This window comes from Neopelma chrysocephalum, unplaced genomic scaffold (assembly GCF_003984885.1).
Source record: "Neopelma chrysocephalum unplaced genomic scaffold, ASM398488v2 Primary Assembly neopelma1_69, whole genome shotgun sequence".
Lineage (NCBI taxonomy): Eukaryota > Metazoa > Chordata > Aves > Passeriformes > Pipridae > Neopelma > Neopelma chrysocephalum.
This window is the reverse complement of record NW_020897729.1, coordinates 2,528,897-2,551,812: the sequence shown is the minus strand read 5'-3', so window position 1 is coordinate 2,551,812 and position 22,916 is coordinate 2,528,897. Positions and strand designations below refer to the sequence as shown.

Genomic DNA, 22,916 nt, shown 5'->3' with positions numbered 1-22,916 from the left:
AGATTTATTCTTTCATCTCTCCAAAGCCTTCCCATCCGGCATTTCACTGGAATTACGGTTTCAGTATTTTTTATTGCTTGCTTGGTGCCAACCTAATGAAGTACTTAAAATAATGTGGTTGTCATTAGCAAAATTATTTTCCCTTATTTCCTTTATATCATATTAAGATATCAGTTACTCTTTGCACCCTTGAAAGTCATTGGTGCCTTATGCTTCAGCTGTTGTTACAGTATTTGAATTTCCACAGAGCAGAAGATAGTAATTCAATCCATCAAGTGAGAACTGATAGAGCTTCTTCCATACCCACCCCCCCGCATTTTCACAGCGAACATGTAGGAAAAAAGCCAAGCCTACACAGATGTAGACAAGCAGGGGAGGTATCCAAAAAATCCTCAAATTAAACAGATACAGTTCAGAGTTGGGCAAGCACTAAATACTAAAAACCATTCTCAGGTGTTGCCTTTTTACCTTGAGACTGCATCAGGAGCACCACAGAAACAAGAGGTTTGTCATCTTCATAGCATCACTCCCAGAGCAGTTTGAGGGAATATCCCCATACACTTGTTGGGCCTTATCCTGAGGCTTCCAAAGCTGTTTGGCCTCATGTCCAGGCAGACACAGGAGGACTCTTTGGAGGCTCTGTCTAGAAGACACCTGACAGCAGCCAAAGTTCTCATAGGAACCAGAGCTCAACTGCATACTGCTAAATCCTAATTGACAGCCAGGATTTTCAGTTGTGATTATTAACTTGAGATTCCATTGTCACATTTCTCCTGAGCAGAGTTCTCACTGTGACAGAAATGTTCTGTGTAGAAGAGACTTAAGGGAAACAGTATCAGATTAGTTCAGCCATGAGTGAGCCTTTGAATTGATTATGATCATGACTGGGAGAATGGTAGACTTAGGTAAAAAGAGAAAGGAAAATATTTTTTTACTTTCAGTCAGACTTTGGGATAGCAGTGCACAAAAGCAGTGTTATTAAATTTATCCACTTCTGTATTAAAAGGAGTGCATAACTAACTAGGAGCAATAGTTTTCCATTAGGGAGACTGAGAGTGCAGGGCATAATAGTGGGTAATTCTATAGAGGAGTATTATATGGGTCAGTCTGTACATAACCCTCATCTAGTCTGTAGGGAGTCAGAAGCTTGTTTGGTCCTTGGGACAGCTGATTACATCCATCTTTTCATATTGATCAAGAAAATGGGGAGGATCATACAATTCACTCACCGATGACTGTACATCCCACCTAAGCAGATTGTCTGCATGCCTCTTCCCTCCTCTCTTCAGGTGACTTAAATTAAGCCTTTTCAAAAGGAAGGTTACACGTGCCCGGAACCAAGAAATAATCTGATGTTTTAAGTGTCAGAAATTGCTGATCAGGGACAGCCTGCTGAGGAAGCAGAGAGTTATGTCAAGTCACTTCGGTTTTGAAAGTCAAAGGAAATTCTATTTTGGGAGGCAGTGGAAAAACTGGCTATTTGCATTGCTTTAAATAAAAATTCTGTGTATGGGAAAATGCTTACAGAAACCCTCTCTAAGAGGGATCCCATTTTCATTCATATATTGGCATGGACTGTTGCTAACTGTCATTAAAGGGAGTTCTGCAACACCCTCAACTGCTCTTCAAGGAAGAGTTTTGCGAGAGAGAGGGGTCTAGAACAACAACCATTGTACCCATTAATGTACCTCCATGTGGTGGAATAGACCAACCCATCTGGAAATGGGACACCAGGAAATACCTGCCAGCCTTTGACAGGGGGGATCTTCTGAAGGTACTTTAGACATTTGACTTGCAGTTGAAGTTTGTAGGGTAGACTCTTTAGTGCTTTACAATACTTGCCTGTCAATCACAGTCCAACTTAAGACTTCACTGTTCCTCTAGTAAAGTTACTTCCTTTCCCAGAAGCTGAAATAAAGAGGTGAAAAGTCCTTCTCTTTGTTATTTTGCTTGAACCTTATTAGCTTTTAAATGCCATTTAAAAACAATCTCAGTCCAGGAAGTAGTATGTTGCTTCTGAGCAAAGAGGACATGCAAAAAATATCTGCTGTTACATTCTTCTTGATGCAGGCTCCTGTCATAGCAGCTGTGCAGGGCACAGGTTACCATCCCCAGTTACCTCATTTTCAGGTTTACTGGTCGAGCTGTTGTGACAAGTTACTACCCAGTCACCAGGCAAAGTCACAAACGGTCTGGGACCACGCAGCAAGTAACATTAGAGATCTATTCTCCTGCAGCTCTCGATGAACCAGACATAGGAAATGACTGGCTAAAAAGCCTGTGCAGCCTTGGAGAGCAAACACATGTTACTTTTTAAATACTCCTTCCAGAAAGAGACAGAGAAGCCAGTAAGTTTCCCAGTCTAGTTTGGGCTGTTCATTTATGGCACCCTCATTAATCCACAAGGAATCATTACAGTTACACTGTTGCCATAAAAAGCGGTATTTAAACAGCTCTAGAAAGGAATTATTTTATGCACTTCCCTCTGTAATTCCTTCAAGGGGAACTGCATTGTAGTACTACCACACTGATCTCAAGCTTTATTTTCATAGAAGGAAAAAAACTGGTTCCCTGGTTCTCTGAGCATCTTTGATTCTGCCACTAGAATAAGTTCCTCTGAATTTTAAACAAAACAAAAATACCCCCACAAACCTATAGATGTATTTTAAAGTTGCCTGAACCAAAGTACCCCTTGGCAAAACAAAAGCAAAGATTGCCCAAAACCAGTTGTAAGGTTACCTCTTCAAGGTCTGTTTTTCAGAGAGGAAGAGCAAAGCTCCATCTCACCACTGGCAATCCCCCCATGACCACCTTGTCCCCAGGCATTAACCAGGCAGCTGTAGCACAGACCTCTACTCCTGTAAGGCTTCCAGCCGTGCTGCCCTTGTTAAGGTCCTCTCTCATTTAGATACAGCCCTGCCAGTGGCCAGCTGAAAATCTTTCACAGTTCAGAAGGTCTCTTGCGTTTGTTTGCGCTGATAAAGCAATAGTTCTTGTTTTCCTGCTTAATAACGTTGTCTGCAGCTAGTGTTGCCAGTTCTGAAATAGTAAATGCAGTGACTGAGGCAATGGAATGTTTGGAAAGGTGCAAATTAAAATTAAAAAATATTACATTTTAGTGTAGGTACGCCTGTAAAGGGTACAGATAATGCTGATTATGGCATTTCTGAGCTTTTTGTGTATAACCTCTCCACCTCAGCATTCACCTTAACATAAATGCTTATAAAGTTCACACTTTGAAAGACCAGAATAATATTTTATAAACATAATATTTCTATCAGCTGTGTGTAACTCTAGCTTTCCAATAACTAATTTTTTATTAATTTCTTATTATTAATACCTGTGCTGAAAGAATCATCTTACGAACTACAGCTAATTATGTTTATACATGCTGTTCTTTTTCACAGCAGAAATAAGATATTCCATTGCTTGAGCTGAAAAATATATGAATAGATTTTGATTAAAATTATAAAAATCTGATTTAATATACTCTGAAAATTTAGCAGCTACAAGCTTGTTAAAATAATAAAATTTAAAACTTAGTATAAACATTACCATAGATTTTATTAACAATGAAAGCTATAAGGGCTGCTTGGAAGCAGTGCAGAGGAATAGAGGTCATTGATTTTTTTGTCATTTCAGTGGAGATTTCATTACTGTGTCCCCACAATAATGTTTTTCATCTGAATTCCAGTGCGTGCTAAAGCAGAGAGATGCTGGTTTGGGCACAGACTCTCCATCTTCGAGAGGTCATGGTGATCACAGTCACATGCTCAGAGTTTCACATCAATATATTTCACATTAGTAAATCTGTGGAGGTTGACTAAAGTACAGCATTCAGAACAAAATAATGGTATTTTACCTATTCTCAGCTAGTTTGAAACTGAATTGTTTCCTTGTACTTTCCATGTTTTGCTGTACTGCATTTCCAAAAAACTCACTCTCTTTTCAAACTGCCATACTGTTGAACACTAAAACGTTGGGATGGTAAATTGTCAAATCCCTAATCCACACTGCAAATTGAAGCACTTCTCATATTTGAGTAGGTTCCTAAAAAAAGCACAATAATTCTGATATGGAGTCCTTGTTTTTTGAGAGTTCTGCTTCAATCTGCGTAAATCCCCCTTTATTCCTCCTCTCTGCCTCCGCTTTCAGCAGCTTCGGGTCCATTTACGAGATTAGTTTCCTCGTGCAACTGCCAATCATTCCCTCCTGGCTGTATTTTCATTTTGTTTTGATTCTCCACTTGGTCTGTATTCTCTAAGTTTTCCTCCCTTCCTTAAAAGAGACAAGATGATGAACTTGTTTTCCTTGAATAATCTTAGTCCTGTCAGTTTTAAGTGGAAAACCAAAAATTGTTTGATCTATATTGCAGCATGTGGTCCTGCCTGCACAGTGCTCCAGACATATAACTACTTCAGTGTCTCAGATCCATGACTTTTTTTCCTCTTATCCCTTTGATAACTTCGTCTGATTCTCACTGTGGTCTTCTCCTGTGAGTGTAGAGGACCACTGATATCCGCCTAAGTATTCACACCTTTACTGACTCCCTCAGCTTGGCATTGAGGGTGTTCACAGTAATTTTTTGCCAACTGGTGCCTGGAAAAATAACTTGCATTGCGGATGCTCTTCTTGTTTAATCCAGGAGCCCCTGGCTGTAAGGGTTGTACAGTTTGCAAGGGTTAAGAATGCCCACTTCTCATGCACACACAGCCCAAGTTAAAAAAAACAACAAACAAAACTGAAGTATTTGTAGCTCCAGTGAAATTCAGGCCAGTACTATCCACAGGGATTGTGTATCCAAGGAACTGTTTAAGTTAATGCCAGGAAAACAGTGACTTGTTCCCCGGCTGTGCCATGTCAGCAAATAGGAGATTGGCATTTGTCATTGTGGACTTAATGAAAGTGCTTGTTGTAGCTGTTTCTCTGGCTGATTTGAATTTTTATTTTGTTTATTAGGTGTAGAGTGTGAGTGCCAGGGCAAAATGCTGTTTTATATCAAATCTCAACAAGATTAAATCCCCTTGTGGTTCTCTAATTAATTTCAAGGATACTGAGTTGCTTTCCCAGAGAACTTGCGGTGATCTGTAGATGTGTCCCAGGTTACAGAACAGCTCTGGATTGAAACAGCAAGGGATGTGCTCTGTGTGAGATATTGTGGGACAGTTAAAGGTGCAGATGTTCAAACAAGGCATCAGGTGCTTTGAGTGAACCACCTTTAGTAGAACAGAGTGACTTCTGCTTTCCCAGCTCCAGCATCACATCCCTGCTGGAGCAGGTCCGCTGAGCACACCTGTGAGACTGAACAAAGCAGCAGGTCTGTGTTCAGCCAGTATTTCCTCTGCTGCAATAGTTAGTTTTCACTCTTGTCATAAACACAAATCCTTACAGACTAATTAACAGACCTACTGCAGCAGTAGCACTTGTTCCCTGAAGGCTGCAAGTGGCATTTGCTTTCAAAGCTACATAAAGAGGATCTTCTCAGGATTTAATTCATTTTTGTCTTTTTTTAGCATTACTTGTGAGAGAGGGCATATGAGCCCACCTGGAAAAGGAAGTTCAGTTGTCTGGCCTATTTTTCTGAATAGCACACAGAGCTGTAATCCCACCCTGAGGGAATACACGGCATCTTTATGCCAACTGGCTTGGTCAATATGGAGCTTGTTGGTGCCAGGAGTTTTTGAACAGATGTAGCTACACAGTGTAAATGTACTGCCCTGAGATAAAGCACTGTGTGTTCTTTTCTTCCCCAGTGTCATAGAAGAGGTGGCTGTGTTGTTGCAAAAAGCTCTAGTCTAGATAAACCCCATGGTTTATATGCTTAAAATTTACTCCAGTTTAACTATTTCTGCTTGATTTCCCACCGTGCACACTGTTATCCCTGGATGAGTGTGTCCAGTTCCAAGTTACTTCAAACCTTTGGAGTTGGACTGTCTGATGCAGAGTAAGAACATTCAGGCAAAGGTTAAATAAGGAATAGTTAGCTCAACTCTAAATTCACTCCGTGCATTTATCTGGATTGACTCCCATGCACTGACAAACTCCGAGTTAATTCAGTTGCCAGAGAAAAGTATATTTAAAAGTTAACATTGTGTTGATAAGGGGTTTTTAGGCAGAATCAGTGTGTGAATGCAGAGAAATCCAGTGCTTGACCTTTTGTTTGTACCTTCTCTTGAGACTGCTAGCAAGAATCCTTAAGTGCTCCTGTTACAGTTGATTTTGGTGGTGTGAACGCCTGCCTATTAACAATTAGAATAAAACTCACGAGCTCATTTCCTGGAAGGCGGGAGCGATCAGACGTAATTACTGCAGGCTTTATTGATCTGATGGGGATTTGGAGGGCCAGCAGACAGCCTCAGGTTTCCATGGCTAAATAAAAATCCCTGAGTCTCTGAAGTCCTTTGCACAAATGAATTCTTCCCCTTTTACAGACCTCTCTGAAATCGAGACATGTCTGTCTGAAGACTGAGCTACAGATTTTCCCCGAAAGTTTTTGCGAATGGTCTTTTTTCAATAGTGATTTTTTTACTTTGTTCTGTATAGGTGGAAGCCTTACTTGACAGTAACACTGAAATCTCCCCTGACCTAGGTGGAAGCCTCACTTGACAGCAACACTGAAATCTCCCCTGACCTAGTTTCTGTTCTCGGCAGCACAAGTTAAAGTATGCTTTTGAACACAGTTTTGTTTCTGCTCTTTCCCGATTCCCTGGAAGAGCAAGAGACAAAAGCAAAAGCCAAACAAAAGCGACTTTATCAGAAACATAAAAAGTCAAGGGCAGGACTTTCTCTCCGGGGACTACTTATCTGTCCCTTATGCAAAAGAGGTGGGTGAACAGCTCTTCATATGAAAGATGCCTGCTTTCGTGTACCAAACATTCACCATTTATGTAAGGTTGCTGGAGAACAACAAACTACCACTCGAGTTCCTTAAAATTATGGCTCTTGAAGACTTTTGTGGTAGCTGCAGTAGCTTGTATATCGAGAGTTAAGGGTATCTGCCCTCCTGTGCATGGGAGGGGTGTTTTAAGGGCCAGCTCAGAACAGGATTTCTCCCCAGTAATAGCACAGTGCTTGTAGCCTCTTCCAGTCTTTGGGCAGAAGTAAGAAGTCTTTCAAATATGCAAAATCTGTACACCTTAACTTTGCCCTGCCCAGTCTTTCTGCTGTAGAAGATTTTAGGAAGTGACAGTCCCTCCCAGTTGCTAGATTTGATGTTCAAGGACCTGTGTCACAGTCCTTGCCAATATGGCTCTACGTTTCAACTTGTCATGTCAAACACAAAGTTTGGGATTTTTTTGTTTTGTTTGGGTTTAGTTGTTTAATGAGGACTGTGAAAAAGGATTCCACTAAAAGATGGATTATATATTTGTTCTTTGTGGAATATTTTTTACCAACAGAGATTACAATTAAATTTTTGAGTAAACAGTATCCACCTGAGAGAGGTAACCAAGCTGGCAGGACTGTGTCCTGCTAACACTCTAATCACCTAATTAGTGTTAATTTATGGCAGTACAGGAGTGATGACAGGAGGCTTTACAAACAGAGATGTCTGGGTAGTACATGCATCCCGTATATGTGAACTATGTGGTGCTGATCTTTGGCATGGGCAGCACTCCAAAGGAATGGCAGTATGAAGAACCAGATATTGTTGAACTGGTGGACATCCAGTGATGCTACTGTACTGTGCCTTTTTTATCCTTGGAAATGGAACAAATAACGGTTCTCTACAGAGAGGAAGCCCAGTGGAGTTGGTTGGAATTCAGGCACAAAGAATCCAGAAGAATTTTTGCACTATTGAGGATGAAAGCATAGTAAAATAGTGGGTTTTGAAATAGAGCTCTTTTGGATTAATAAGGGAATCCTTTATGCAAAATATCACTGTAATTGCAGGCTCATACTCTGATTGCCTTATCAGGGGAGATGCATCCTCAATGGCATCTTTGTTTGCCTTACAATGGAAAGAGATAGAAAATAAGCAATTAAAACAGAGTCATTGAAATGCCACAAATCTGATCATTCAGCTATGCACTTCTAGCTAAGATTGTTGGTTAGTTTTTCTATTAAAAAAAAAATTGCTGCTGTCTGTACTTGCTTTGTAGTGTGGCCAGACTACTGACAAGAGATAAATTTTCTCTTTTTGTTTCAACTGTGATCTTCTTTTCTCTCTTCCTGCTTCTCATCCTAACGCAGTCTCTTATGAATGTGCACATAGAAATGAGAGGTTAATTATCTCTGTTGTGTTCTTGGGATCCTTGTTATTCCAGTGAACCTTGTAAAGAAACACTAAAGAATCTGGTACTGCTAATTTCAAAAATAGGTGGACTTTTCTCTCAGTGTATATCAGCTGATATTCTGGTAGTGAATAGTGTATTTATCGGGCTTTATGAAAATGAAAAACAAACCCCTTGGTCCCTAGCTTGTGGTCTAAGTCCCACCTAGGCATGGGCAAGTCCATCATTTAATTCATATCTCCCAGGAGCAGAAAATCCCCTAGGGAAAATCAGCAGACATCTTTTATATAGCGATAAGGAAATATATTTTCGAAAGGAAATGGCTTGGGTTTATCCTGTAATACCTGCTCATAACAGCAGTCTAGCATTAGTGGAAGATTAACATTATTCAGTCATTTAAATGTCAAATCTTTATGGCAAACCAGCACAGATTTTGTGTTAAATCTCAAAGACTCTTGCTTTCTAGCTGTGTGTGTGTGTGTCTGTGTGTCGCTTAATCTCCCTGGCCAGTATAGAGGATGTTGTGATCTCCTCGTTAAAGACGTCACGCTGAGAAGATTGGAGTAGAGGAATAAATAGAACAAGTGTTAGAAAACCAAGCAGCTCATCTTGGTTGAACTAAAATGCACTCCCCACGAACTGCCTTCCCCATAGATTTGTTTCTCCTAGGTAAGATTCAGTTCCCATTTTGCAGAGTATCCTGCCAGCTCATTTGAGGCTCTTCTAAGTATATTTGCATCCTTTTCTGAAATGTTTTACCTCTCTGTGTAACTCAGTAGCCAATATTTTTTACAAGTTATTCCTCTGGTGGAGATAACAGATAAGGGCAATGGCTCCCAGAGAGCAAAGAGGCTCAAAACTTCACTGCTGATGTTCAGTAGGGAGCTTGAGCACTTCTGGGCTGGCTGTCTGCAGGCCCATCTCGTTGTCCTTATCCTGTATTCCTGGCCTGTGCGTTGGAGTTGATCTGGGCAGAGGCTGCCAGACCCATCCAGGCTGATTCTGTCTTTCCAGGTGCCAGGGATACAGTCACAGTGTCACTGCTGACAGGTCTGCTCTTCAGCCTGTGTGGAGCAATAGGGCTGTCAGATGTTCAGACATCCTTCACACATAGATCCAACAAAACAAATACACATTTCTGCATGGCATTTTGTGAAAGGAAGGATGGCAGCCTGATGTTTAGGAGTTCAGCTACTACAGGTAGATGTCTAAGATTTGAAAGATTTCCCACTGAAATGGTAAATTGTCTGTGATAACAGGTTGCATAAAAATAATTAAGAGAAAAATGAGTCCTTGCCCATTCTCAGCTGGATCTGGTGAGTCTGGAACTACTGGAAACTTTTTCAAGCAAATTAAGTTAGAAAAAGCTTATTGCTGGAACTTACTGCTTTTTTCGAAGTTTTTTATTCCAGGACTGTGCATAGACTTTGTCCTGCTCTGATCTCAAAAGATTCTGAAAGAATATAATAAAAAAGGGGAAACAAGGCAAGATGCAACAGTGTGGACATTTCCACACAGTGACTGCCTGCTTCCAGTCCAACTCTGGGAAACTTCAATGGATATGGAAACAACTAATCCCAAAGTATAGTTCATTACAATACAGCGTAAGGGAATATCTCAGTGTTATGAGTCCATTTGTGGACCCTTGTAATAGAGCTGGTCTGGTGGCATTCAATTTGGAAGCACCGCTCTGCCTAGCACAGAGAGTTTACTTTTAGTGTTTTAACCAGACATCTTCAAGACTTGGCAATTTCTCCAAAATTTCATGACTTGACCCCTGACACCCTGTGTTCAAGGAATCTGAATCTGAGGGGGCTGATGGAGTGAGGTGGTACCAGGCTGTTTGGACTTACTTCAGCAAAATATGTTTATATTGGTTCATCTCTTAGGAGTCCTTTAGACAGTCATCTCTGAATGTCATTCTGTGCAAAATGGATGGTCCCTTTGTACAAATGGAGCAGCCTGCCTGTCCCTGCCAGCAGTGAACAGCCGTAGCATTTGTCCCAAGACTTTGTCCTTTCAGATTTACTGCTGACTGCCTTTTGCAAAATTATTGCTGCAGTTCCCAGAGCTGGCAGTTTTGAGGACAGTTTGAACACATGAAATGTATTCTGTGTTTCCACTCACTCACTGGGCTCCCCCTCACACCCAGTGAAATGCTGTGGAAGGAAAGGGTGTATATTAGAGGATGTTAGAAACCTTGTGTCAGGGGCATCACTAATTTTTGAAGTGGTGGAGATTTTTTAACTAAGGTGGCTACTTGCTTTAAATGGGCAAAGAAACAACCTGTGTTATTAAGTGTGACCCATACATGGACTTCATTGAAGCACTTTGAGCTCAAAATATACTTGAGTGTCCAGACTTGAAAAGGAAGAGGGAGTGAAGCATTTTCACAGGAACTGTGGTTGAATTAGTGTGAACCGAGATAGGAACAAATGTGGTGTTTTCCCCCATGACTTTCCTATTTTATGTTTTTGGTGTTTTTATGTTGTCTTAAAGAACAAGAATATTATTGATAAGTTTCAGAGGTTTAAACATTTTTCTAGCTTAGAACCATTTTGCTTCTATTGTCAGAGCTAATACAGCCATTTTGCTGTCCTGCTTTAAAACACCATTTTAGACACTAAAAAGTCCTTCTAATACTGCAAGCAGTCCTCATTATTTCCTTCCTGCTCCCCACTTCCATTAGTAATGCTTGGCAGTGATTCAGAATCACCCTGCTTTTGAGACAGGGTGACTGAGAAACCACCAGAAGCAAGAGAAACACGGAGTGAAGGGAACCACTGGCACCCACCCCACAGCATGATTGCAGCAATCTGTGCTTCTGCAGTCACTCCAAGATACAGTAAGAGTTTCCATCAGCCAGGGAACACAGTTCCTGGCTGCTTAAGGGGAGAGGCAGTTTGTCTGTTGAAGCACAAGTCTTGAAGCCAAACACCTCCTGAGACGTCTTTCCTTTTCTCTTACTGATTCATTGTGTGGCTGTGGGCAAGTCTTCATGCTCATTTCCCAGTCTCTACAATGGGCAGTTATTAAAAATCTACTTTGAGAACACGATTTGAAGTTTTTGAAGCACAGTGTAATGCTAGGAATGGTTTAAGTTATTAATCACTGAGCTGTAGTATATTGCTTATTCAGTGGGACATCCTGTCTCTAGTTAATTGATGGGTTTGCCTCCTGTCTGGGGTAGCCCAAGGCAGATGACAGTGACAGTGTGAAGCTGTGCAAATGGGTAACACAGTTCATACAAAAGCCAAATCTCTCATCAATTTCCAATCTGCAGATCTGTGCTTAGAAGTACATGATATAGTAATACTTCTTATAAATTACATATTATTCTAAAATACATTGAACTGGTAAGTCAGTGGATTATCAGAAGTAGTCTTTGGAGCTCAGTAGGCTGGTGTGCTAGAGAGCTCTGTGAGGAGAGACATGAAGTGAAGGAGAGAAAAAAGAAATTAAACATTAATGGGGAAAAAAGCACGTAGTCACAAGATAAGCAGTGGCAGTTGGAAGTCATTGAGGCTTTTTGTGTTGTCAGTTGCTTATTTTACCAGGGGGACACTTTCAGCCCGAAATATTGCTTGGAGTTCAGAGGATGGATAAACGGAACAGCGGGGGGACCTGCTGATGCTCAGCTTTGCCATTCTCAATAAACATCACTTTGCTCAATAGAGAAATTATTGCAGAGGCCTTCGAGGAACAAAGGCATCGACTGGCCCCAAGCAGTGCTGATAAAACTGCCTCTTTAGAACCTTTTAGATTTGCTTTTTCTCCACTTTTCACACAAGGCTACAGGTCATTCAAGTGAAACTATATGAAAATGCCAGCTAAGCAGCCATGTTTATCCCATTTAAAAATTTGATCAAAGAAGTCTTTGTTCCTCTGCTCAGGTCTGTGCCCTGTCAGTATGGGGAAGTGTGAGGATCCTTTTAGACATGTAAAAAAAAATCCAATCCTTCAGTGTTGCAAAAATGACGTGAGATCAAGCCAAGCTTTCTTTTATAAGCAAGCCAATATAATGCATATTTTAAAACAACTGAATAATTGTATAAAATAAAGAGGCATATCAAGGTTTAAAATACCTAATTCCATTAAAACTAGTTTTGTGATATGACTGTTGTGGCATCCTCCATTTCAACTCTGTTAAAGAACAATAGGCCATAACAATTTACAGGGAGGTAAATTCCTCTGAGGGCTTCTGGTTACAACCTTATCTATGAAAATGAAGTTATTCACCAGAAACCCCAGATTATTTCCATGAAAATCCCTCTAGTTCACTTTTTGCTGAGACCCTTGAAATTTTACCATAATAGTTCATCTGTGATTAAATGACTGAATGTTCTGAAGTAGTTAAGACAAAATTGTTTCAATCGCTGAATCAGTTTTAGCATTCACTTGCAGAGAGGAAAATTGATGTGCTAAAATTAAAAAGTGGACAAACTTATTCCAAATTGGTTTGGGGTTTAAAAAATTTAACTTAATTTTAAGCATTCTGGATGTGGCTCCTCAAACTGTCCTGTAACCTGTCTCACCTTTTGATACAGATGAGGCATCTTCTATAAGGAGGTTCCAGTGGATTATGTTTCAATTGTATTTTCAGTTGCCCTTGTATATGTGCTGTGTCTATTAGCTTTCTCCTTAGTTACATTTAGTTTTGTTCTTTCCACTGAGCTACAGGCAACCCACTTTAAAATTGCGTCCTGATAAAGCCCTATGGATTTTAAAGGTCACATTCTTTTCCTGGATGAATACATCATTCCCATTGATTCACCTGCTGTTACTGCAAACTCAGAGTATTACTGATGACATTAATTATGTTAATATTCAAAGGGCTCTTAGCACGAGCTCAGGCTTTTCTAACATGCTAATTTTTGAGATCCATTTAAAAATGCTGGGGAGATGGGGAGGAGTTGGCTGTTATTGCTTTGGAAAAGAGAATATAATTTTCTCTGTGCAATTCACGGTTCTGAGATGGTCCTGCAAGCAATGATGAGTTTTTCTAAGTTATTGATTGTTTTACTACCTAGGTTGTAAACCAATCTCCAGATGCGATCTTATGTTGTTTTTCCTGCTAAGGCATTGGTATAAAGGAATTCTGTCAAGGCTATTCAGAGAAGCCAAAGAAAATCCTAAAAAACACAGGCAGCGGAAAGCAGCATAAAACCAATACATTGCTTCAGCTTGCTTTTATTTGGCACTATTTGGCTCAAGATGGTTCTAGAAACCATTTTAACATCTATTTCTAGAGGAAACAAAGCACATTTCTAATGGTAGCAAACAAAGCACCTCCACAGATCTGCACGGATCAGTTTGCTCCCCCTGACAGGAACCCGTCCCATAAGCCAGTGATTTGTGTGTAGATTTGATTTGGAGCTTATTCCCACTTTAAACAATGTTGTGTTCATTGTACCACAAGTGCATTTTGGGATTTACTTTAAATTTTGTTGTTAGGGATCTCAAATCTTAGGTTTGTGGGGTTATTTTTAGAGCTTAGAAGTGGTTAGTCTTTTTGGGTTGAGCTTAGTTCCCAGAGAAGTGCTTGGCATGTGCTCTGGAAGCCTTGTCTTGTGGCCTTTGCTGGATGTTAGGGTAACAGGGCAGTTTCCTCATCTGCTGCAGGCAGGAGCTGTTCAGCTGTTGCTTTTGTCTGAAGAAATCAAAGGTTACTTGCAAATGCCTAAATTGGTTCCTAATACTCAGCAGTGACAAAAATTGCTGGAATTTCTAAGAGTTAAGCTTTTACAACACTAGACTCATCTGGACAGAGATATAAGCCTTGAAGCAATAGTGTCTGCATCCCTTGTTCAGCTGTTTGCAAACCACTGTAATTTATTCTTTTTTTACCTTTTCCCCTCCTGATGACCCTTAGCTTCATCTACAGTTACGGACATTAGGTCTGTAACTCCTTCCTTCAAAATGTACATCCATTTGTTTCTTGCTCCTTTCGTTTGAGGAAGAGAGGAAAAGTTGGTGAAATGGAAGCCTGGCTTAGTTTGCAGTGTTGCAAAACACATTCTCCCACCCTGCCTGCCCATGCCAGACACTTCTTCCAGATTCTAGGAGCTCTCCATCTTTACTGATTTTTACAAAGTACCTGCTTTTGTTAAGACTACTATAGCTGTCACCAATTCTGGTTTAAATATGTAAGATTTTGAGATATTTACTCTGAATATTTACAGTTAACTGACAACAGTGAAAATTAAATGTAAACTAACTTAAAACAAACTCTGTGCCTTATTTTGTTACCTGATGTCAGCAGGATGCTATAGAATAGTGTGCTAACTGTTCATTTTGATGAAAATAGTGAATAGCATCATTTTTTATTACAGTTAAGGTAAGATTGACATGGTATGCAGTAACTTGTTGACTGTCTTTCCAAATATGGGCCAAGAGCAGCCTTATCCAGGATTGTCTGATGGATGTTAGCTGAAAATGTGTTGTGGTGATACTAGATCTGTGTAGACACATCTGCACACAAAGGTGTAAGGCAGAAAGTATAAAGGGAAGTATGAAGTATACAAGTGTATGATATTGTGTTGATCTTTTTGCTGTGATGCTGTAGCTGTTAAATATATCCTTCTGATTACATAATTTGCTGTGAAATGACTTTGTTGGTTGCTGAGGATTTTTGCTGCATTTTGTCATGTGGTTTGCATTAATCTGTGGATCTCCCTGGCTTCTGTTGCACAGCAATTTGTTCTGTGCAGGAGACTTTAAAAGCAGGCTCTTTTACAGCAAGTACAGGAGTGTCAGGAGTGCTTTGAAGGGATAATTGGCTTCCTTCCATTTGAAGATTTAATAGAGCACCTTTCCAGTCCTCAGCACCTCCCATCATTTGGAGAAGCACAGTAACCCATATCTTGTGCGTCACTCCAGGAAAGTTGGTTTATAATAGAGGAGTTTTTAAAAAGCCCTGCTTTTGTAAGAGCTGTCATAGCATGTTTTCTGTCTAATCTGGAACTCAAGAGAGTGTGCTGCTGTCTGAAAGCAGGAAAAGTTGACAGTGCTATACCCAAAGGCTCCAGTAATGTTTGAGGAATAGCTTCCAGTTGGAGTGTTTGCTTTGGTGTTTCTGTTACTACACAGAATGAATGGATGCTCATTCAATAGATAGGATTTTGCACTGAATTTCGTCCTTAGGCTGGGAGGACAGTTTCCTTTTCTCTTAACACACTGCCAGCATGGGTGCTTGTGGTTTATTAAACACCAAACAGCAGCATTTCTCTTGAGTGTGAACGGAGTGAATTCAAGAGCCTGATCAAGCAAAATGTCTGTGCATATGCTTAAATTTAAGCACACAATTAGGAGTTCTGTGGAAGAGGGATTTGGGAGTTGTAATAAAAAGTGAGATTAGAGATTGGAAAGATTAGAGGATGAATGGCATGAGTGGAGGAGAGGCATAAGGCCATTTGGGTGGTCTATTTAGTAATCCTGTAGTTTGGTAGTTATTTTGGGTAATTTATATTGGTCCTTACTCCTCAGACTGGATTTAAACAACTGAGATGCAAATATTCCTTTGGGAAAATATGTCTGATATAAATATGACCCCTGAAGGTTGCTCTTTACCTACCTGCTCACCCATGTCATAACCGCCCGGTTGTGTCTGCTTTTCATGACCGGCAGTGTAAAATCAGGAGTGGAAGTTGATCAGTCCAGATCAGAGGCTTTTTTGGGTCTTCAACAGAGATGTAAGTCTGAATTGGTCAGGGCTTTCAGCTCCACTTTCTTTCTGTCATTTGTCCCATAGGACAAGTCTCTTAATGTTGCATTTCATGTGGGGAAAAAAAAAAGCTGGCAAAGATCATGAAAGACCTTCTTTCTGGAAGGGGTTATGAACATTAGGCTTACTTTTATTATGAACAATAAGAGTGCAGCAGTTCCTAAGGTTTTAGAAAGGTGTAGACAGCAAGGAATAAAATGAAAAATGGATCATTTTAACGAAAGAAATTACACCTATTGTTTGCTGCAGCCTGAGATATTCAAGAAGTGCTAAACATTACACCATATAAGTAACAGTCAAGGATATTGAGGCAAAACTTCTTTTAACTTTATACTACTTCAGTGATTACTTTTGTTTCTACTCTTTCTTCCTTCAAGGTTGTTCATAATTACAAGTGTGGTAATACAAGGGAATCTTTTGCAATGCTAAAGCACTGAAAGATAAGGATGTACATTTTGATTTGTTTGAACAAAGTGATCTCTGTGACAGATACAAAAAAGAAAGAATTTCTGTTCTGACATCAGAGGTATTCAAGACACCAAAATTTGAATTTAGAAATGCACAAACCATTTCCCTTCATCAGGCTAAGCAAAGTAGGTCTGTGAGGAAGCTAATTCATGTCATGTATATAAAGCAAGTTGAATTCCAGCTACTACAAAGCTTTTATGTAAGACTTTGCTGACCCAATAGGTGGTGGAATATAAATAGATCAGCAGAACACCCTTCCTTCTGCTGTTCTGCCTAATCCTTTCTTGCCTTCAGGATTGAAGAGCATTTGATCTATTGAGTCTTAAATCAGACATTGTTTCCAAAATAACCACCAAAACCACCAAGATCCAGGTGAATGAAAATTTAATAGTGTAAGAGTGTTCTTGTGACTGAGAGTGATAAACTGAATTAGAAGTACTCTATTGTCCTTCCTTTTCCCCCCACATATACTAACAAAGCTGTAACTGCCTGGCTTTCTAGTTGCTCTTCTTAGCTACGCCTGCCAGGTGGCTTGACATGAGCCTCTTCAAAAAGAGTAATTGTATTAAACCAATATTAATTTACTTTCTCCTTTTCAACAATACTTAAAATGCCCTCTTCATCCTGCCTGCAGATCTCCACTGCTGCTCAGGAATGGAGCACTCTTTATTTTTAGTAACAATATCTCTCATGCTGAGGTGGAAGAATCTTAAACCAATTAAACACATTAGAAGATAACAGTGTGTGTGGGTTTGGTTCAAGATCTCCATTTTCCTCACTCGGGGGTATGTCCTAGTAGCAGCCTTTCTATCCAAGATGACAGAAATAGTGTGATAAGCTGCTAACTAGGTAAGCAGTACAGCTGCTGCTTTGTCAGGTACTCCCTTGTCAAGAAATCACTTGTGATGGGCTCTGCCTCTTTTTAATCCCATTACATTTAAGTTTTATAAATTATCTCAGTTTTGACTTAGGATTTTTTTCGGATGCCTGTGTCTTTTTAAACATAGATTTATTTTTTTTTTAAGAATTAACCTCTTGTACATGAAGTGTTTTTTTCCAATAGAAGATTGTGCGTGTGTGCTTTTAACATCTAATGATTTGTTCTTCCCTTTCAATAAAGCTCAGTTACTGGAAAAAAACTTGTTAACTGGCTCGAGTATTCTGATCCCTTAAAATATGTCTGGGTCTACATGTTTTAGTTTTGTGTATACACTCTGATTAGCAGGTTGATTTCATTTTTTTCATTTGCAGAAGTTGGAAAAGCATGTCCTGAACCATCACATGCACCTGACAAGGCCAGAAGGCCTTTGGCTGACACCAAACCTGTATTCATTTGATGTGGAATTTACACAGGTTGGCCCTATTCAGACTGTTTAAATACAAGACATTTTCTAGCAACTGTGGCATGCATTGCTGCATGCATAAGGCAGGCTCTCATCAGGAGGGTATACCCTTGAGCTTTTTATTTACTCTTCATCTTTAATTTGACAGAATACAAAGCATGGGGCAGGCTGTCCTGCATGGATTTACTTTTTACAGTGGAACATCGATACAAAATAAAGCCAGATAGCACTTTATAGAAGTCTAACACCCCAAATGTTAACATGTCTAGCATTGTTCAGTATGGCAATGTAAGTTGTATCACCTTTCTTGGTCTGGACTGAGAGTCAAATCCTGATAGGGAGAAGTGACAGAGGTCAGCAGTCTACAGTAGTGTTTTCTCTCTCCAGAAACAGTAGGTCACTAACACTTTATAACTGTGGATTTCAAGTAAGGATAATAATTAAGCTGTCAGGCTACTTCCCTCTCAAGGGCACTCCTAATATAATACTTTTGAAAATGGTAAATGTGATTTCAGTGTGCTCCAGAAATTGATAAGGGAAGAGGGACAGGAAGGCAAGGCAAGTCATGGAAAGGAAAAAGGAATAGTCCATTAGTTAGAGTACTGATACAGCAATTGGGAGGCTGGATCAGTTCCTGTGCAGAGCTGGGTTTGCTGTTCTGGTTAGTGCTTCATCTCCAGCTCAGAGGAACTTGTTTGTTGCCCAGTTTGGCACGACACGGCCAATGGCCAAACCTATGAGCTCATAACTCCCACTGGTAATGATAGTGAACAAATTCAAGTAAATACTTGTGAGGATCATTTTTTAGACATAGCAGGTTTTTGATACTCAAGTGCCCAATTTGCTAAATTACTGTACAGCTAATAGTCAAGAGTGTTTGCATCATGGAGCGTCGTGAAGATAAATGAGTTTGTCAATGAGATGCTCGCATTGTCTCATTTGTTATTTTCCCCTCGTACATGGCATTTGATAGATGGCACACTGCTTTTCTATGCAAATAGCTTCACCCTGGCTAGTTTGTATGTTTGTCCATGGGAAGATGTATGGAAAAATGGTGGATTTTTTTGGACATTTTAAATTACGGTTGGGGCAGTTCCATCCTGCAGGTTGTGTTGGCTGAGGACTTCGGGTTTTCCAGCCAGCATCACGTGAAGTGCCCAGCCCTGCTGCAGGTTCTTCTTGCCATTCTACTACTCATTTTCTCTCTCTGACTTGCGTGCCAGCCCCCATCTCCCTTGGGTTGCTAGCTGGGGAGAGAACTCCACTTTCCAGCTTTCTGCCAGGATATGGAGGATGATGCTTTTGTCGTCTCCCCCTTTCATTTTTGCCTTAATCCCACAAAAAGTGTTATGTGTTTTAGAACATGCCTAGAAGGACATGAGCAGGCTGCCCTACACTCCCTCTTCCCATGCTCCAAGTTGTTGCTAAGTTGTGTGTAAACAGACCCTGTGCACACATTTCCTCCTGTCCTTTCAATGGGATGTGGAAAGTCTGGCCAGCCCTCAGGAAGGGAAAGAATCCTCACATCTGTCTGAAGCGACCATTTTCCCTTCCTTCCTCCACACACGTAATTTTAAAACAAATGTTACCCTGTAATGCAAAATTTGCTAAAGCATCTGTTTCTTCCCGGGAGCTCTGGAAAAATGTGATCAATGTGACGAGTTTGTGTGAGTCTGCCTGGAAACTGTGCGTGTTAGAGGATGAGTTCAACATGCAAATTTCTGACAGCTCCTATTTATACCCACGTCAAGGTCCATATTGTCCCTCTGCTGCTTCTCTGCCTCCCCAGTCAGTCCCTTGAGCAGTTGGTCCAGGAAGTCCTGAGTACGAGGGGTGTGCTGCCATAAACCAGCCCAAGGGAACTCCTGGAAAGGCGCTGGTTTGTGTGGGCTCATCTCACAGATCCTGCTCTGCTCAGTCTCTGGTGTTTACATTGGTGAATCCCTGGAGCCTCCCTGGTGAGCTGCGGAGCAGGAGGGCGAGAGGCTTAAGGATGGGTCTGTCCCCATTCAGGATGGCATCAGGCAGGCGTGCAGGCTCCTTGTTCTGAGGTGTTGATGTCTGAATTATCCTGTGAGAAAGACTTTTCAAAAGTGTGCTTAAGATCATTGTTAATTGTCCCTTTGGAAATACGAGTATTTCCTACTTGCCTGTAACTTTAATGACTAACTGACTGATTTGGGATTTTTGAAAGCTGGCACAGCCTCACTTGCTGAGAGTGAAAAGAGAAGATCTCTCTCTGCTTAGCTCTCAGCAGCTGAAGAATTCCCATGAGTGGCAGTTACAAGGTCAACAGCAATAGAACAACCTGTGATATTAATATTTTGTAGGCTAAGAAAACGAGCTCGATTGGATGTTACTCTTTTTAAAATGTTTTATAGGAAGCACTCCTTTTTCTAGCATTTTTCAAATGCTGGAGAACAGCAATTGCTTGTGTAGAATTATCTGTTATTGTTAGCAATGCTCTTGCTTCTCTGCAGCTCAGTGGCACTGCCTTTATCCTCTAGAAGCAACGGAAAATGATAAATGAGATTAACAAGCTTCAGTCTGAAGTGAAAACTAAATCTGTGGCTATACAACTCTTGTTCAATTCATTCTGGTCAGGGGTTGGTTTGTTCATTCGTTTTCTAGGAAAAAGCAACTCTTTTCCTTGGCCTCCTAAGAATTGGAAAACGAGATTGAAACTCAGCTGGAGAAGCCTATTTCAGAGCTTAGCAAAGAATACTGCACGCAGCATTTAGGGGTGTAGATGGCTTGTTTTCCTTATTTGCTTCCCAATCAGAAATTGGATGAACCTTCGGGATGCAGAAACAGGGAAAATCCTCTGGCAAGGAACAGAAGATCTGTCTGTACCTGGAGTGGAGCATGAAGGTACTGTGTGACTTTATTGTGCATCTTGGGGCTGGGTGGTGCTGCATTTCTGGGTCACCTGAGGTGCAAACATACCCCTACTCTGAAGGACAGATGTCATCTTTGGGCAAGTCATATCACCTCACTGTGTCTCAGATTTTCCTCACATATTAAAAAGGAACCCTCATCTCCATCAGAGGAGCCTGGGGAATTAATTAAAACATACTCTGGCCTGAGATTAATGCCCATTGTACAAGAAATTGTTTAGACCTTATCTGGTGTGCAGTTCACTCATCTATCTAGAAGATGGATGACTGCAAACTGTAACAGATGCAGAGGAGAGCTATTAAGAGAAGCCACTGAAAAGATTATGGATGGGAGGACAGTGTTCCTTTGGAGAACAGAGGAAAGAAGCCATTCTTGTATGGCTTAGCAAAAAAAGAAAGCTGAGGTGGATAGGTTACGTTCAATAAATAGGCTGAGAAAGGTGAGAGGCATCCAACAAAGGGGGATAATCTGACTGTGAGTTAAAAGAAGGTGTGAGGAAATGCAGTTCTGGTACAGTCCTGCAACAGAACCAGTGAGGGCAGTCAGAATAATTGTTTTAAAATGAAGGCCATATGTGTCTTAAAGTCATTATATAGTACTTGTGTGTGTGTGTATGTTTTGTGGCTATTCAGGGCAAATCACAGTCTAGACATAGCAAACAAAGAACCAAATATATAGCAGAGTGAATAAAATGTATTCCCTTTAAACAGAACTTCTATTTGCTTTTTAAGCACAACTTCTATTTGATTTAAGTACAGATTTCTTTATAAAATGAACTCTTAAGTTTCAAATCATGATACTGTATTACTGCCTTAACTTACTATTACCACTTAGATGAAATAAAAACAATATTAATGTGGTATTGGATTGCTGCCGAAGCCTTAACATTAAGCTGCCTTAAGTAGTGAAAATCACTGCCTGAGCACCTGAAACTGGAATTAATCATCTAAACCAGCTTTTGACAGCAGGAGCTTTTCCCGTCAACTCAATTCAGTGACAGGGCATTCAAAACTGGGAGGCAATTTGGGAGATGCAAATCTGTGAAGTTTAGTTTCTTCCAATATGCAAACAAATCTTGGAGTAAGCTGCTGAGGTGTAGCACTTACAGAATCCCGTGTTGTTCCCAGTCACCACAGCCAGCTTTCATTCATGAAATACAAATAGTCCTTTCACTGTTAAAGCAAAGTTGAAAGTTGTAGTCTGAAATGTGAAATCCGTTTGGCTAAGATAGCTTGCTTTCTTATGTCTCAGTATTTAAGGTAGCTTTATTAAACTACATGAAAACATAATGATATGGATATTTTAACTGAATTGCAGTTTCTAACTAAGTACAGTTGGACCCAAAATGACTTGCTTGATAAATAAGAAATGTATAATTTCTAATCTAATCAGCATAAAGCATCTGACTAAATGTATGTTAGCTATGTAAGTGCTTAAATAAATGTGCAGGTATACAATATCCTCAAGTTAACAAAAAGCAGTGGTAAATTTAGGATTAAGTCTATGCTTACCTGCATTCCAGCATGTCTTAAAATGGACCTAACTGATGAGAATCAAACTTCTTTCTTTCCTATCTTTTTAATAGAAAAAAGGAGAAATAAAAGTAAAATGAGTTTTAACTAAATAATTTCAATTAAAATTTTCTGCTTGATGATATAAATTAAAATCTCTTAAAGCAGTTATTTAAAGACTACACAGTCCTACTTGTGTTCAAAGTAATCCTTTATTTTGTAGTTTTACAGTATTAAAGCAAACACGCTCAGCAATCTGTCTTGGGGATGAAAGAAATGTAATTACTAAACTGCAGAATAGTTTTAACGAGCCATTTTACACTTAGCTGCAAAAGGACATTTATCATAACAGACTCTAGTCTGTACTTGTGAGTAAAGGATGGTGCCATGCAGATTTCTATGCTGAAAAAAAAGAACCCTAAAAATAATTAGAGAGCTTTTACATTTAACACTCTTCCCTTACACTTTTAATTTCTTCTTTTATCTTTTTTTTTTCCTAACCAACTGGGGGCTGTGTACTTCTCTATGGGATAGGATGCTGCCTTACATTCCCTAACCCTCCAGCTCTTGAGATTGGTTTCATATCAAGGTCCTACTCCATTAAACTGCTCTGCGTTAAGTGGATTTGCCTGGGGTTTGGTAGACTCTTCTTTTTATTAAACACCAGCCTGCTCTCTGTTCATGGATGTTTTGATATGCTTTCCATTTAGGAACAGTTTGGCTCATAAAGCACATGCCAGCT

At 40.1% G+C, this 22,916-nt stretch overlaps 1 protein-coding gene across 1 annotated transcript in view; it reads left to right on the top strand.

The window, feature by feature from the left end:
- Window positions 1–22,916, top strand: part of PDE6D (phosphodiesterase 6D) — a 33,494-nt gene that overhangs the window by 5,655 nt on the left and 4,923 nt on the right. The window contains exon 2 of the mRNA XM_027685799.1: window positions 20,548–20,636. Coding sequence (XP_027541600.1) covers window positions 20,548–20,636 — 89 coding nt within the window. The remainder of the gene's footprint in view (window positions 1–20,547; window positions 20,637–22,916) is intronic.